Source organism: Chiloscyllium plagiosum, unplaced genomic scaffold (assembly GCF_037043375.1).
Source record: "Chiloscyllium plagiosum isolate Xiang-an unplaced genomic scaffold, Cpla_swu_hap1 HiC_scaffold_45, whole genome shotgun sequence".
Classification (NCBI taxonomy): Eukaryota; Metazoa; Chordata; class Chondrichthyes; order Orectolobiformes; family Hemiscylliidae; genus Chiloscyllium; species Chiloscyllium plagiosum.
Window position 1 is genome coordinate 2,957,593 of NW_028270183.1, and position 15,667 is coordinate 2,973,259.

General features: G+C 47.2%; 1 protein-coding gene across 3 annotated transcripts in view; it reads left to right on the forward strand.

The window, feature by feature from the left end:
- LOC122552390 (DENN domain-containing protein 1B-like) overlaps window positions 1-15,667 on the forward strand; it is an 83,644-nt gene that overhangs the window by 29,079 nt on the left and 38,898 nt on the right. The window contains exons 5-10 of one of the 3 annotated variants that reach the window (XM_087983376.1): window positions 3,922-4,041; window positions 8,806-8,875; window positions 9,215-9,295; window positions 10,590-10,664; window positions 11,834-11,887; window positions 13,620-13,730. In XM_087983376.1, coding sequence (XP_087839502.1) covers window positions 3,922-4,041; window positions 8,806-8,875; window positions 9,215-9,295; window positions 10,590-10,664; window positions 11,834-11,887; window positions 13,620-13,730 — 511 coding nt within the window. The remainder of the gene's footprint in view (window positions 1-3,921; window positions 4,042-8,805; window positions 8,876-9,214; window positions 9,296-10,589; window positions 10,665-11,833; window positions 11,888-13,619; window positions 13,731-15,667) is intronic. The other 2 variants (XM_087983378.1, XM_087983379.1) reach the window with 2 other exon arrangements.

The window sequence follows — 15,667 nt, forward strand, 5'->3', positions numbered from 1 at the left end:
TTTTTGGATTGTGGGAGGAAACCGGAGCACCCAGAGGAAACCCACGCAGACACGGGGAGAACGTGCAAACTCCACACAGTCAGTCGCCTGAGTCGGGAATTGAACCCGGGTCTCTGGCGCTGTGAGGCAGCAGTGCTAACCACTGTGCCACCGTGCCGCCCATTAAGGAAAGAAGGAAACAGCTCTTTATTATTGGAATCCTTTACTACATGGAGTGGCTGAGACTTGGGGCCATTACTGAATTTACTGGAGAGTTCATGCCAAGGAAGATGCAGAGCTTTAGGAAGAGGACCAGAATGTGGGCATAATGTCAAATGACTGTAGCAAAGATCCTCCATGGACAGGATGAACTGAATAATCATTTCCAATGCTGGAAACTGCTCTGGTAACATCAAACTCATAAAAGGGCAATCTGAGAAAAGACAAGCACAATTGGGCTGGTGGCGGGGGAACTGGGAAGCCAATAGTGTTACAGAGTTTGTGTGCTTCAGGTGTTTAGATACACAAGCTTTATTCTGCACCTACCTTAGACAAACTGAGAATGTTTGGAATTCTGTACCACTAGGGCTGTGGAAGCTCAGTCTTTGAGGTAGAGTTTGATAGATTTCTGATTACAATAGTGTAAAGAATTATGGTGATAGTGTGGGTAAAAATCATTGAAGTGTTTGATCAATCATAATCATATTAAATGATTAGGAATAAAAGAATGACTAGGGTAGGAATAGGTCCAGTCAAGGATAGTAGTGGGAAGTTGCGTGTTGAGGCGGAAGAGATTGGGGAGACACTGAATGAATACTTTTCGTCAGTATTCAATCAGGAACAGGACATTATTGTCAATGTGAATACTGAGTCACAATTAAGTAGAATGGATGGCTTTGAGGTATGTAGAGAAGAGGTGTCGGAAATTCTGGAAAGGGTGAAAATAGATAAGTCCCCTGGGCCTGATGGCATTTATCCTAGGATTCTCTGGGAAGCAAGGGAGGAGATTGCAGAGCCATTGGCCTTGATTTTTATGTCCTCGTTGTCTACAGGAGTAGTGCCAGAAGATAGTGCTAGCAAATGTGGTTCCCTTGTTCAAGAAGGGGAGTAGGGATAACCCTAGTAACTATAGGCCGGTGAGTCTCACTTCTGTTGTGGGCAAAGTCTTAGAGAGAATTGTAAGGGATAGGATTTATGAACATCTGGATAGGAATAATGTGATCACGGATAGTCAGCATGGTTTTGTGAAGGGCAGGTCGTGCCTCACAAACCTTATTGAATTCTTTGAGAAGGTGACTAAGGAGGTGGACGAGGGGAAAGCGGTAGATGTGGTGTATATGGATTTTAGTAAGGCGTTTGATAAGGTTCCCCATGGTAGACTACTGCAAAACATACGGAGGTATGGCATTGAGGGTGAGTTGGAGGTTTGGATTAGGAATTGGCTGGATGGAAGAAGACAAAGGGTAGTAGTTGATGGCAAAGGTTCATCTTGGAGTGCCGTCACTAGCGGTGTTCCGCAAGGATCTGTTTTGGGACCATTGCTGTTTGTCATTTTTATAAATGACCTGGAGGAGGGGTTAGAAGGTTGGGTGAGCAAGTTTGCAGATGATAAGAAAGTCGGAGGAGTTGTAGACAGTGAGGAAGGACGTGGCAGGTTACAGCGGGATATAGATAAGCTGCAGAACTGGGCAGAAAGGTGGCAAATGGAGTTCAATGTAGCTAAGTGTGAGCTGATTCACTTTGGTAAGAGTAACAAAAAGATGGGGTACTGGGCTAATGGTCGGATACTTGGTAGTGTGGATGAGCAGAGGGATCTTGGTGTCCATGTACACAGATCTCTGAAAGTTGCCACCCAGGTAAATAGTGCGGTGAAGAAGGCATATGGCGTACTGGCTTTTATTGGTAGAGGAATTGAGTTCCGGAGTACTGAGGTCATGTTGCAGTTGTATAAGACTCTGGTGCGGCCGAATCTGGAGTATTGTGTGCAGTTTTGGTCGCCGTACTATAGGAAGGATGTGGAGGCACTGGAACGGGTGCAGAGGAGGTTTACCAGGATGTTGCCTGGTATGGTAGGAAGATCGTATGAGGAAAGGCTGAGGCACTTGGGGCTGTTTTCATTGGAGAAATGAAGGTTTAGGGGTGACTTGATAGAGGTGTACAAGATGATTAGGGGTTTAGATAGGGTTGACAGTGAGAATCTTTTTCCACATATGGAGTCAGCTATTACAAGGGGGCATAGCTTTAAATTAAGGGGGAGTAGGTATAGGACAGATGTTAGGGGTAGGTTCTTTACTCAGCGAGTCGTGAGTTCGTGGAATGCCCTGCCAGTAGCAGTGGTGGACTCTCCCTCATTATGGGCATTTAAGCGGGCATTGGATAGGCATATGGAGGATAGTGGGCTAGTGTAGGTTAGGTGGGCTTGGATCGGCGCAACATCGAGGGCTGAAGGGCCTGTACTGCGCTGTATTCTTCTACGTTCTATGTTCTATGTTCTAAATGACAGAACAGGTTCAATGGGCTGAATGGCCCACTTCTGGTCCTATGTTCCAACGTTTGATAGAGCACTTGAAAAACTGGTTGTTTCCACAGCACTGCCAGCAATCTCTGTGTAATATGTTATGAAACGACATACCAACAAGATAACAAGATAGTCTGAGTTTTTCTGCATGTTCTGCTAATTCAACATCAAGTGTGCAAAAGACCGGGAATTAGTGGGGTTGCATTTTTTAAAAACATACTGTAATTGCTAAACGGAGAAAGTGAGGTCTGCAGATGCTGGAGATCAGAGATGGAAATATGTTGCTGGAAAAGCGCAGCAGGTCAGGCAGCATCTAGGGAACTGTAGAATCGACGTTTCGGGCATTCCTGAAGAAGGGCTAATGCCCGAAACGTCGATTCTACTGTTCCCTAGATGCTGCCTGACCTGCTGCGCTTTTCCAGCAACACATTTCCATCTGTAATTGCTAAACATCAGTTTGTGATAGTGTATTAGTGAGATAACTTGTTTACTGCAAAGGGCACTCATACTGGGACCAAGATTACAGTTTGACTCTGGATTGTGTATGTCTTAAAGTTAATTCTTTTTCCCCATCCCTGGGTTAAAAACAATGCTGTTTCTATGACTAAGACTAAGGTACTATTTTCGTGAGGGCTGATTAAATTTTATTGTCTTTTTGTCTTGCTTCCGTCCTGTTATAAAGTTGACCCTGACATTGAGTGATGTTCATAGGTTGGAGAATATTGTCGTTATTATCCTTTGAGCCACATTCACCCAGTGCTGATTCACCCCTTTGGGGTCATTCGTTTTGGGTAAACTCTTTATTCATATCCAAACCAGGACCCAAAGCACACTCTTGACAGACACTGACTGTGAACACTGGAAGGATATTTAACGATGGGGCATTATAGCCCAGGCATCCTGTCTTTGTCCAAAGCACACACAGACTAATTTTGCTGTAGCAGTCATCAGGCGTGTCCATATAACTCCCAATGGCGAGTGTCCTGATCTGCCAGCTAACTGGCCAAATGTGTTGACAATTGAGTGGATCTTTAGTGTGTATGTAATGGTAGTTTGCAATGAGAGCATAAAGTAATATTTGCATAGACTGCATGAAGTCCTCTGCTGAGTTGATTACTGGGTTACAAATCTGAATCTGGATGGTCATATGTGAACTGACTGTATGAGCTAGGTAAAAACAATGACTGCAGATGCTGGAAACCAGATTCTGGATCAGTGGCGCTGGAAGAGCACAGCAGTTCAGGCAGCATCCGAGGACAGGCAAAATCGACGTTTCGGGCAAAAGCCCTTCATCAGGAATTATTCCTGATGAAGGGCTTTTGCCCGAAACGTCGATTTTGCCTGTCCTCGGATGCTGCCTGAATTGCTGTGCTCTTCCAGCACCACTGACTGTATGAGCTGTCAATCATGTTTGTGTTTGGCAGGGTGTGGGAGAGCTCAGTGGTCCAGCAGTTCACCTTCGTGCTGACAGATCTAAATGGAAACCAACGGTTTGGCTTCTGCCGGCTGACTGGAGGATCGAAGACCTGCGTCTGCATCCTCAGGTAGGACCCTCAAAAAAGCACAGTGACAAACAACCAGCTAATCTGTTTCAGTGCTGCTGGAGTGTTACAGTGACATCAACGATTGAGATGGTTGAAAGATGGAACAAGACAGTAACTTAATGGAAGCACAGGACAGTTCTTGGACAAACTGCCTGTCTGAGCATCGATGGGTTTACGCAGTTACTTATTTGGCAATCATGTTGATATGTGCATTTTCTTTATCCAATGACTACAAACTATTACAGTACTTTACATTTCTTTGTGAAACTGGATGAATCTCCAGTTGATGCCTTTTACAATGACCACATCCTTTGTATGGCTAATTAATCCTCTGTGATCGTGTTTCTTAGTGTTTGAAAACAAATTTCCACCCTGTCTGTTTACAGGTTTCAGTTTTAAGTTAAATCTGTCTCAATCTGTTAGCTATGTGTCACCCCTTCTATATGGCAGGCTAGCAATGTTTGCATTGTTATCTCCCTGCGGTGTCATTGTTTTTTCCAGGAATATGAGCACGACGAGGAAACACCCCTCTCAGTCCCTTCAAATAGGGAATCTCTGCCACATTGATATCGAGATGTGAGATTCCAGTTTCACAATTCTGACAAAGCATCACTGGATTTGAAACATTAACTCTGTTTTGCTCTCAGCAGATGTGGCCAGGCCTGCTGAGTTTTTCCAGGACTTTCTGTTCTTGTCCCAGTTTCACATCCTGTCCAAAATAAAGACCTCAGCAATAATTTATTGGTGCCAGGAGAGCTGGTTTAAACCACAAATCATCTCACATGCACTGATATTGTGTCAGAATGTACCCATCACATCCCTGGGGAGAGAGGAGTGGGAGAGACTTGTCCCTGAGGGAGAGAGGGGTGTGAGAGACACATCCCTGGGGAGAGAGGGGTGTGAGAGACTTGTCCTGAGGGAGAGAGGGGTGTGAGAGACACATCCCTGGGGAGAGAGGGATGTGAGAGACTTGTCCCTGAGGAAGAGAGGAGTGTGAGAGTCTTGTCCCTGAGGGAGAGAGGAGTGTGAGAGACACATCCCTGGGGAGAGAGGAGTGTGGGAGACACATCCCTGGGGAGAGAGGACTGTGAGAGACTTGTCCCTGAGGGAGAGAGGGGTGTGAGAGACTTGTCCCTGGGGAGAGAGGGGTGTGAGAGACTTGTCCCTGAGGGAGAGAGGAGTGTGAGAGACACATCCCTGGGAGAGAGGAGTGTGGGAGACACATCCCTGGGGAGAGAGGACTGTGAGAGACTTGTCCCTGAGGGAGAGAGGGGTGTGAGAGACTTGTCCCTGAGGAAGAGAGGGGTGTGAGAGACACATCCCTGGGGAGAGAGGACTGTGAGAGACTTGTCTCTGGGGGAGAGAGGAGTGTGAGAGACTCGTCCCTGGGGAGAGAGGACTGTGAGAGACTTGTCCCTGAGGGAGAGAGGGGTGTGAGAGACACATCCCTGGGGAGAGAGGACTGTGAGAGACTTGTCTCTGGGGGAGAGAGGAGTGTGAGAGACTCGTCCCTGGGGAGAGAGGAGTGTGAGAGACTCATACCTGGGGAGAGAGGAGTGTGAGAGACTAGTCCCTGGGGAGAGGGGAGTGTGAGAGACTCATACCTGGGGAGAGGGGAGTGTGAGAGACTTGTCCCAGGGGAGAGAGGGGTGTGAGAGACTCATACCCTGGGGAGAGAGGGGTGTGAGAGACTTGTCCCAGGGGAGAGAGGGGTGTGAGAGACTCATACCCTGGGGAGAGAGGAGTGTTAGAGACTCATCCCTGGGGGAGAGAGAGGAGTGAGAGAGACTCACCCCTGGGGAGAGAGGGTGTGAGAGACTTGTCTCTGGGGGAGAGGGGTGTGTGAGAGACTTGTCCCTGGGGAGAGAGGTGTGTGAGAGACTTGTCCCTGGGGAGAGAGGTGTGTGAGAGACTTGTCCCTGGGGAGAGAGGGGTGTGACAGACTTGTCTCTGGGGGAGAGATGGGTGTGAGAGACATGTCCCTGGGGGAGAGAGGAGTGTGAGAGACTCATACCCTGGGGAGAGAGATGTGTGAGAGAGACTCACCCCTGGGGAGAGAGGGTGTGAGAGACTTGTCCCTGGGGAGAGAGGTGTGTGAGAGACTTGTCCCTGGGGAGAGAGGAGTGTGAGAGACTTGTCCCTGGGGAGAGAGGAGTGTGAGAGACTTGTCCCTGGGGAGAGAGGAATATGAGAGTCACATCCCTGGGGAGAGAGGGATGTGAGAGACTCATCCCCTGGGGAGAGAGGACTGCGAGAGACCTGTCCCTGGGGAGAGAGGGGTGTGAGAGATGTCCCTGGGGAGAGAGGGGTGTGAGAGACCCACCCCTGGGGGGAGAATAGTGTGAGAGACCTGTCCCTGGGGGAGAGAGGAGTGTGAGAGACTCATCCCTGGGGGAGAGAGGAGTGTGAGAGACTCATCCCTGGGGGAGAGAGGGGTGTGAGAGATGTGTCCCTGAGGGAGAGAGGGGTGTGAGAGACTCATACCCTGGGGAGAGAGGCGTGTGAGAGACACATCCATGGGGAGAGAGGGGTGTGAGAGACTCACCCCTGGGGGAGAGAGATGTGTGAGAGACTCACCCCTGGGGAGAGAGGAGTGTTAGAGACTTGTCCCTGGGAAGAGAGGGGTGTGAGAGACTCATACCCTGGGGAGACAGGGTGTGAGAGACTTGTCTCTGGGGGAGAGATGGGTGTGAGAGACTCATACCCTGGGGAGAGAGGGGTGTGAGAGACTTGTCTCTGGGGGAGAGGGGGGTGTGAGAGACTTGTCCCTGGGGAGAGAGGTGTGTGAGAGACTTGTCCCTGGGGAGAGAGGTGTGTGAGAGACTCATCCCTGGGGAGAGAGGAGTGTGAGAGTCACATCCCTGGGGGAGAGAGGAGTGTGAGAGACTCATCCCCTGGGGAGAGAGGAGTGTGAGAGACACATCCCTGGGGGAGAGAGGGGTGTGAGAGATGTGTCCCTGAGGGAGAGAGGAGTGTGAGAGACACATCCCTGGGGGAGAGAGGAGTGTGAGAGACTCATCCCTGGGGAGAGAGGGGTGTGAGAGATGTCCCTGGGGAGAGAGGGGTGTGAGAGACTCATCCCCTAGGGAGAGAGGGGTGTGAGAGACACATCTCTGGGGAGAGAGATGTGTGAGAGACTCACCCCTGGGGAGAGAGGAGTGTTAGAGACTTGTCCCTGGGCAGAGAGGAGTGAGAGAGACTCACCCCTGGGGAGAGAGGGTGTGAGAGACTTGTCTCTGGGAGAGAGGAATATGAGAGTCACATCCCTGGGGCGGAAGAGTGTGAGAGACTCATCCCCTGGGGAGAGAGGACTGCGAGAGACCTGTCCCTGGGGAGAGAGGTGTGTGAGAGACTTGTCCCTGGGGAGAGAGGGATGTGAGAAATTCATCGCCTGAGGTGAGAGGAGTGTAAAAGACTCATTCCCGGGGTAGAGAGGGATGTGAGAGATTCACCCCTGGGGGAGAGAGGGATGTGAGAGACTTGTCCCTGGGGAGAGCGGAGTGTGAGAGACTTGTCCCTGGGGAGAGCGGAGTGTGAGAGACTTGTCCCTGGGGAGAGAGGGATGTGCGAGTCTCATCCCTGGGGAGAGAGGAGTGTGAGAGACACATCCCCGGGGTAGAGAGGGATGTGAGAGACTCATCCCTGGGGGAGAGAGGAGTGTCAGAGACTCACCCCTGGGGTAGAGAGGGATGTGCGAGTCTCATCCCTGGGGGAGAGAGGACTGTGAGAGACTCACCCCTGGGGTAGAGAGGGGTGTGGGAGACTTGTCCCTGGGGGAGAGAGGAGTGTGAGAGACTCACCCCTCGGGAGAGAGGGGTGTGAGAGACTTGTCCCTGGGGGAGAGAGGAGTGTGACAGCCTCACCCCTGGGGTAGAGAGGGATGTGGGAGACATGTCCCTGGAGAGAGAGGAGTGTGAGAGACTTGTCCCTGGAGAGAGAGGAGTGTGAGAGACACATCCCTGGGGAGAGAGGAGTGTGACAGCCTCACCCCTGGGGAGAGAGGGATGTGGGAGACTTGTCCCTGGAGAGAGAGGAGTGTGAGAGACACATCCCTGGGGAGAGAGGGGTGTGAGATTCTTGTCCCAGGGGGAACGTGGAGTGTGAGAGACCCATCCCTGGGGGAAGAGAGGAGTGCGAGAGACGCATCCCTGGGGAGAGAGGAGTATGAGACCCTCCGTAAGATGTTGGAGGCGGGTCAGGTTAATTTAAAAGTAAATGTCTCCTGACTCTCAGTATCTAGGCTCACACCTGAACAGTGAGTGCAATTCAAGATGCTGAAGGACAGACAGTAGCTCTCAGTTCATGCCCAGCGAGACAGGAACACTTTCTGGGAAGCATTTCCAGAGAAGGTCAATGAATGGATAGAAATAGACAATAATGTTAGAGACATTGGAACGTAATGAAGATATTAAAGGGAATATAAACCAGGAGTGGTCATTGGCAAAGTATGCAGCATTGAGTCATAGAGATGTACAGCACAGAAACAGACCCTTCGGTCCAACTCATCCATGCCAGCCAGATATCCCAACCCAATCTAGTCCCACCTGCCAGCACCCGGCCCATACCCCTCCAAACCCTTCCTGTTCATCAACCCATCCAAGTGCTTTTTAAATGTTGCAATTGTGCCAGCCTCCACCATTTCAATATAATAATTATTTTAAAATAAGGATAAATTAAATGAAATCTCTTAACTGAACTGGGACAGCTTTTCTTTTGTAACTAGGTCCTTGCAACCTTTTATTCATTGCTCCATTTATTTTCTAGTTTCTTGCCCTGGTTTGAAGTTTTCTACAAGCTCCTAAACAATATCGCTGACTGCCTGGCAAAAGGACAGGTAAATATCACAATGTGTAAAATTATAACCTCAGTCAATCTACTGTATCACACATGCTAATGTGAGTTTGTTTGAGTTTTGAGTTCTGCTACCCTGATGCACTTTGTATGGTATGATGTGCCTGTAAACCACACAAAACACCTTTCAACGTATCTTGGTATATGTGACAACAATAAATCAAACTCCTAATATGATGGAAATTCACCCAACCTGTACCCCTTCCCTTTAGAACGCTTCCAACCTTATCACGTGCTGACGTTTTTGAGAGTTTGCTCCTTTGCCTCAGTGCACTGGCCACCTCTTTGTGTGTTATAATAAGTTTTGTTTTCATTTCTGCAGGACAATGAAGTGAAAGAACTCTTAAGAATCCTGTATATTCACCCACCTCCCCAACCAGACTCTCCACTCAAACTTGAACTTGTAAGTTAAAAAGACGAAAGAGACTCCATTTATTTAGCATCTTTCACAACCTCAGGACATCTACAATCGTTTCATACTGTCCCCATTCCCACTTTCTGGACTGTGCACTATAGGCCTGTTAAAAAAGCAAAGCGATGTTCATTTTGTATACCTTCGATTAATAGGAATTATGACTTGGTCAGTATACCATCTTTGGATAGAGTCATAGAGTCATACAGTATGGAAACAGACTCTTCGGTCCAATTAGTCCATGCAGAACATATTCTCAAACTAAACCAGTCCCACCTGCCTACTCCTAGCTCTTGTCCCTCCAAACCTTCCCTATTCATGGACTTATCCAAATGTCTTTTAAATGTTGTAACTGTACCTGCAACCACTACGTCCTCTGCAGTTCATTCCACACATGAAACACTCTCTCTGTAAAAAAACTGCTCCTCATGTACTTTTTAAATCTTTTTCTATAGTCAAACAAACCAGCAAAACTGCCATAAATCCCTGAGATAAACTAGGGTACAGTACAATGGGTGGTTTTAGTAATTCTAGGTGGGGAGCATCTAAAATTGGCCATTTACTTTCTTTGGAAAATACATCTGCCTGATTTATAAAAATAGCCATAAGTTATTTACAATCCAGATTGAAATAGGGTCAACAGAGTGAATATTTCAGGTTGATAATGTTTTGTGATGGAGAAAGTGAGGTCTGCAGATGCTGGAGATCAGAGCTGAAAATGTGTTGCTGGAAAAGCGCAGCAGGTCAGGCAGCATCCAAGGAGCAGGAGAATCGACGTTTCGGGCATGAGCCCTTCTTCAGGAATGTTTTGTGATATAAAGTACCTTCAAAGAGTAGTTGCTGTCGTAATTCGAGAAACACAACAGCCAATTTTCAGAGCAACAGCTCCCACAAACAGCAATGTGACAATGATGAGATGATCTGCTTTTGAAATGCTGGTTGGTTAATTATTGACCAGGGCACTGAAGAGAACTCCTCAGCTCTTCTTTGAAAGAATGCCATGGAATTATATACACCCAAGAGGCCAGCAGTCTGATCTGGAAGACAGTGCCTCTGACAATACAGCCTTTCCTCAGCACTGCACTCAGAGTGTCTGCCTGGATTATGTGCTGATATCTATGGAGTGGGACAAGGGCTCCCAGGTTCTGACTCAGTGAGAGCACTGCCTACTGATCTGTAGCTCACCTCAGCAAGTGCAGCATTTTGTTTAACATAAAGTTGGTAGTGTGTACATTGTAATGTGATATTTTAGAATGAAAAATAATACATAATACTGTTTCACAAGGCCCAGAAGCTGGGAGTTACAACAGGACGGTTTCTGAAAGATCAGAAGAGGGATCCTAGTAGTGGTATGCTATCGGTGAGTCGGGTGAAACCCGATAACCAAAGCCACTATACTGGAATTGACCAGATTAACCCAAACAGCACCTAACTTCAATCTAATTTACCTCAAGCAGCACCCCATGCATGCTGGCCAACTTAACTAGCAACTTGTGCTCCTATTGTGTAAAAAATGTGCTGTCTGCAGGCTAACGTACTCTAATTGTGCAGATTGTCAATCTTTCTTTTGTTAACAATGGTTTCCTAGTTTGCAAATATAACTCTACAATTCAGTCTTTATAATTCAAAGGATAGAAGCCTGGTAACTATAGAGTCAGTTTGCATGGTAGAGACCCCGATGGAGATTCTGAAGGGGAGCTCCTGATGGGGAGCTCTTGATGGGGAGATCCTGAGGTGGAGAACCTGAAAGGGAGCCCCTGAGGGTGGAGATTCTGAGGCAGAGATCCTAAGGGGGCTATCTAGATGGGAGATGTGAAAGAGCTGTTCTCTCTGGCTCAGCTTGGGAGCAACAGGCCATCCAGGACAGAGCAGTCCGTTTCGGACTGTGTGAGGCAACCATTGGATACTTTCCCCTCCAGGTATCCCACAGGTTGCACTCCATCTCCCTTACAGATCAATCATCATGGTTAACCTATCGTTCAGTCTGATATTTCTTCCTTGGAGACGAAGGGAAGTTGACAGCCTGAAGGCTATGAATCAGCCTCTGTTGCAGGGAGGCATGAGTCCCAGTGTTGGCAATATTAGCTGTAACCAGGTTTCAGAAAGACATTGGGACATTTCTTATTGGGAAACAGTAAATCATTGCTGGAACATCAGGTCCTTTAGGCCTGACCAGTGTCTCCATCGCCTGATTAAACTGCTGCTGTAGGCTCCCTTTCAAGGTGGGTGTGGGATGGATTAAAATGGGATGGGAGAAAAGGGGGAGAGGGGATACAGGAGACATGGGGAGAGAGAAGAGAAGGAGAGGGGAGGAACCAGGAGGGGGAAGATGTCAGTCTCCAGCATTATTAAGCATCCTTTTGCCTTGCACCTCTGTTAACTGCCTCATTACTCTCATTAATGCCTTGTGGGAACTACATTCCTGAAAATTAATCTCATTGCAACAAACACTGAGCAATGACACTCTGCAAACTGTATGTTTTATAACTTCAAATACAAACATAACTTTTTGATCTCTTCTCCTTCCAGCTTTCTTATTTTATTGCCCCCGACAGCAACAGCTTACCTACTATACCAGAGAGTGTAAGTATGACAGAGTGTTGGGGGCAGTGGTGGGCTGCCTGACTGGGGCAGTGATCATCCCAGTGGGAAATCTGTTTGGCCGATGTTTGGCAAACTACCTGCAGGAACCCATTCAATTTATATCAGGCACAGCCAGTGGAGAATGGTAATATCACTGATCTGGTAATCCAGGGCTAATGCTTTGGGAATACGTGTTGGAATCCGATAATGGCTGCTAATGGAATTTAAATTTGATCAGTAATTGTGGAAGTGACTGTTGTAAAAATGTATCTGCTTCACTAATGTCCTCAAGGGACAGAAGCAAAACTGCTGTCCTCTGGTTTGGACCTTAACTGGACCACATTGACACTCAACTGTCCTCTGAAATGGCCACTCATATCCAGGGCAATCAGGGATCAGCAAGAAGTGGCTTCTAGGTCTTGGGAAAGAATGCAAAATACACTCAAAATAGATTTGTACATTGACACACGCGCACACAGATCTGTCCAATTCGCTTTCCAACAAATCTCACCAAATAACAACCAGCCAGAGCTCCCATTACCATGAACCCCGCTGGAGACATGTATGTGTGAATATCGCTGATGTCAGGCAGAAAGAACATTGAACAATGCATAGAACTCATAGAACACTTATTAGACATTGTTCAGGATTTTACAGATGGTGGTATTTACTGCCCATTGCTTAAAAGGTACTGAAATTCACCCTGTCTCAGGCATGCTGCCCCATAGGCAATTAATGCTCTGGGGAGTCCCACCAGTCTAGTTGGCATCAGCTTCCTAGTCCCTCCCTGAAGAGTTGTGAACCCTCTGCTGGAACGGCACCCAGTCCCTGCAGGATAAGTAAGAGCTGGTCAGCAGGGAGGTTATTTGAAGGTGGCAAGGGCCAGGATAGGAAGCTCAGAGAATTGGGATTGGGAAGGCCTGTGCTTCTCAGGGTCAGAGCACAGGGAGAGGATATCTGGGTGGGGGCATCCATTTGGGAAAAGAAACCTGAAAAGAGGTCTTGATATTGGAGTAGGAGATGATAATGTCACATCTATTCACACACCAGAATTTTACACTCAATCTGTAAACCCAGTCATAGGGACTGTGAAATTCTAGTTTATGAGTTTAAGGTGCTGTTTTTTGGTAAGGTTACTGGGAGGTTCAGAGGCCTATTAAGAGTGACATTATATAGCCGTCTTTCTATAAATACCTCATATCACTGCAAAATGTACATAGTAAACCTTCCACTGAATGTTTTGCGTGAAGGAGTTAGAGTTGACTGAACTACAATACATTTATATCAGAATCAAGAATCATAATCACAATGAGCATTGATTTCTGCATTCTCCATACATTATTATCCCAAATCCGCCCTGCACCCCCCTCACCCTAACAGTCAACCCATGTAGGAAAAGATATTCCAGATTGATCATAGCTCCTGCTTCTGTTCAGAAATCTGCCCTGTCTAGTTCCTTTGCATTTTTCATGAGTCTCTGAGTGTCTCAGGCAGTAGCAGTATGTCGTACAGGGAGAGAGAACAGAGACATAAAAGGAATTTGATCTGAATTAATGATTTTGTGCAATGACACGAAACTGAAGAAGGTTTTACTCAGTTACAAAAATAAGTGAGGGATTATTGACTACTGTGTTGATATTGATTCAGTTTTTCTCATAAGATATTGCTCAATTTTGCATAATTCATTTCCTGTTTGTTGGCCAGTTTTGTATAAATGTTTTTTGGCTTACAGAGGAACCTGACAGAATATGTGGTTGCTGTGGATGTGAACAACATGCTGCACCTCTATGCCAGTATGCTACATGAGAGACGCATCATTATCACCTGCAGCAAGCTCAGCACGGTGAGTGACAGCTCAGACTGCTGTCATTCTTCAATCTCTATCCCTTCCCAATTCTCTTCCAGCACTCAGCTTCAACCATCTATCTCTACAGAGTACAGCTGTGATCGGATCTACAGGGACAGTCTATATCTAAAGAGTTCATGGATTCTTGAACTGAGATGCCCTGACAGAACATTCAGCTTTCTTTGATCCATTCAGAGTTGTCTAATCTCACCCCAGCTCAACAAAGTGGCTAGAATTTAAGACAAGACAATCAGGAGGATTCCTTGCTCCTCAGCCTTGTCAGTGGAGAGCTGTTGGAAGGTGCCTCTGTATAGGTGTTCCTGGACAATCCCAATTACATTACCTGCATTCAGAGAATGTTTGTACTATGGGTGTGGTATAGAGGAACATCTGGTCACTCTGGACCACACCAACCTACTGGACAGAGGTTGGCATTGGGAAAGGTAAAAACTTCCTCGACAATTTCCCTTCTTCCCAGTCAGAACACTCACGGCGGTGTTCACTGGCACTTTGCTGTGGTGATGAGCACCATCAATATTTCTCAATCATTGGCACCATGCTTTTTAGACTCTCACATGTTGTTCTCCTTTAATCCCTGCTTAATCTTCAAGCCTCCATTGTCTTCTTCCTTCAGTATTGGGGAAGACATGCCCCTCAATTTACATAGAACATAGAAGAATACAGCGCAGTACAGGCCCTTTGGCCCTCGATGTTGCGCCGATCCAAGCCCACCTAACCTATACTAACCCACTATCCTCCATATACCTATCCAATGCCCGCTTAAATGCCCATAAAGAGGGAGAGTCCACCACTGCTACTGGCAGGGCATTCCATGAACTTACGACTCGCTGAGTGAAGAACCTACCCCTAACTTCAGTCCTATATCTACCCCCCCTTAATTTAAAGCTATGCCCCCTTGTAATACCCGACTCCATACGCGGGAAAAGGTTCACACTGTCAACCCTATCTAACCCCCTAATCATCTTGTACACCTCAATCAAGTCACCCCAAACCTTCTTTTCTCTAATGAAAACAGCCCCAAGTGTCTCAGTCTTTCCTCATACGATCTTCCTTCCATACCAGGCAACATCCTGGTAAACCTCCTCTGCACCCGTTCCAGTGCCTCCACATCCTTCCTATAGTATGGCGACCAAAACTGCACACAATATTCCAGATGCGGCCGCACCAGAGTCTTATACAACTGCATCATGACCTCAGGACTCCGGAACTCAATTCCTCTACCAATAAAAGCCAGTACGCCATATGCCTTCCTCACCGCACTATTTACCTGGGTGGCAACTTTCAGAGATCTGTGTACATGGACACCAAGATCCCTCTGCTCATCCACACTACCAAGTATCCGACCATTAGCCCAGTACCCCATCTTTTTGTTATTCTTCCCAAAGTGAATCACCTCACACTTAGCTACATTGAATTCCATTTGCCACCTTTCTGCCCAGCTCTGCAGCTTCTCTATATCCTGCTGTAACCTGCCACATCCTTCCTCACTGTCAACAACTCCTCCGACTTTCGTATCATCCGCAAACTTGCTCACCCAACCTTCTAACCCCTCTTCCAGGTCATTTATAAAAATGACAAACAGCAATGGTCCCAAAACAGATCCTTGCGGAACACCGCTAGTAACTGCACTCCAAGATGAACCTTTACCATCAACTACTACCCTCTGTCTTCTTCCATCCAGCCAATTCCTAATCCAAACCTCCAACTCACCCTCAATGCCATACCTCCGTATTTTCTGCAGTAGCCTACCATGGGGAACCTTATCAAACGCCTTACTAAAATCCATATACACCACATCTACCGCTTTCCCCTCATCAACCTCCTTCGTCACCTTTTCAAAGAATTCAATAAGGTTTGTGAGGCACGACCTGCCCTTCACAAAACCATGCTGACTATCCTTGATCACATTATTC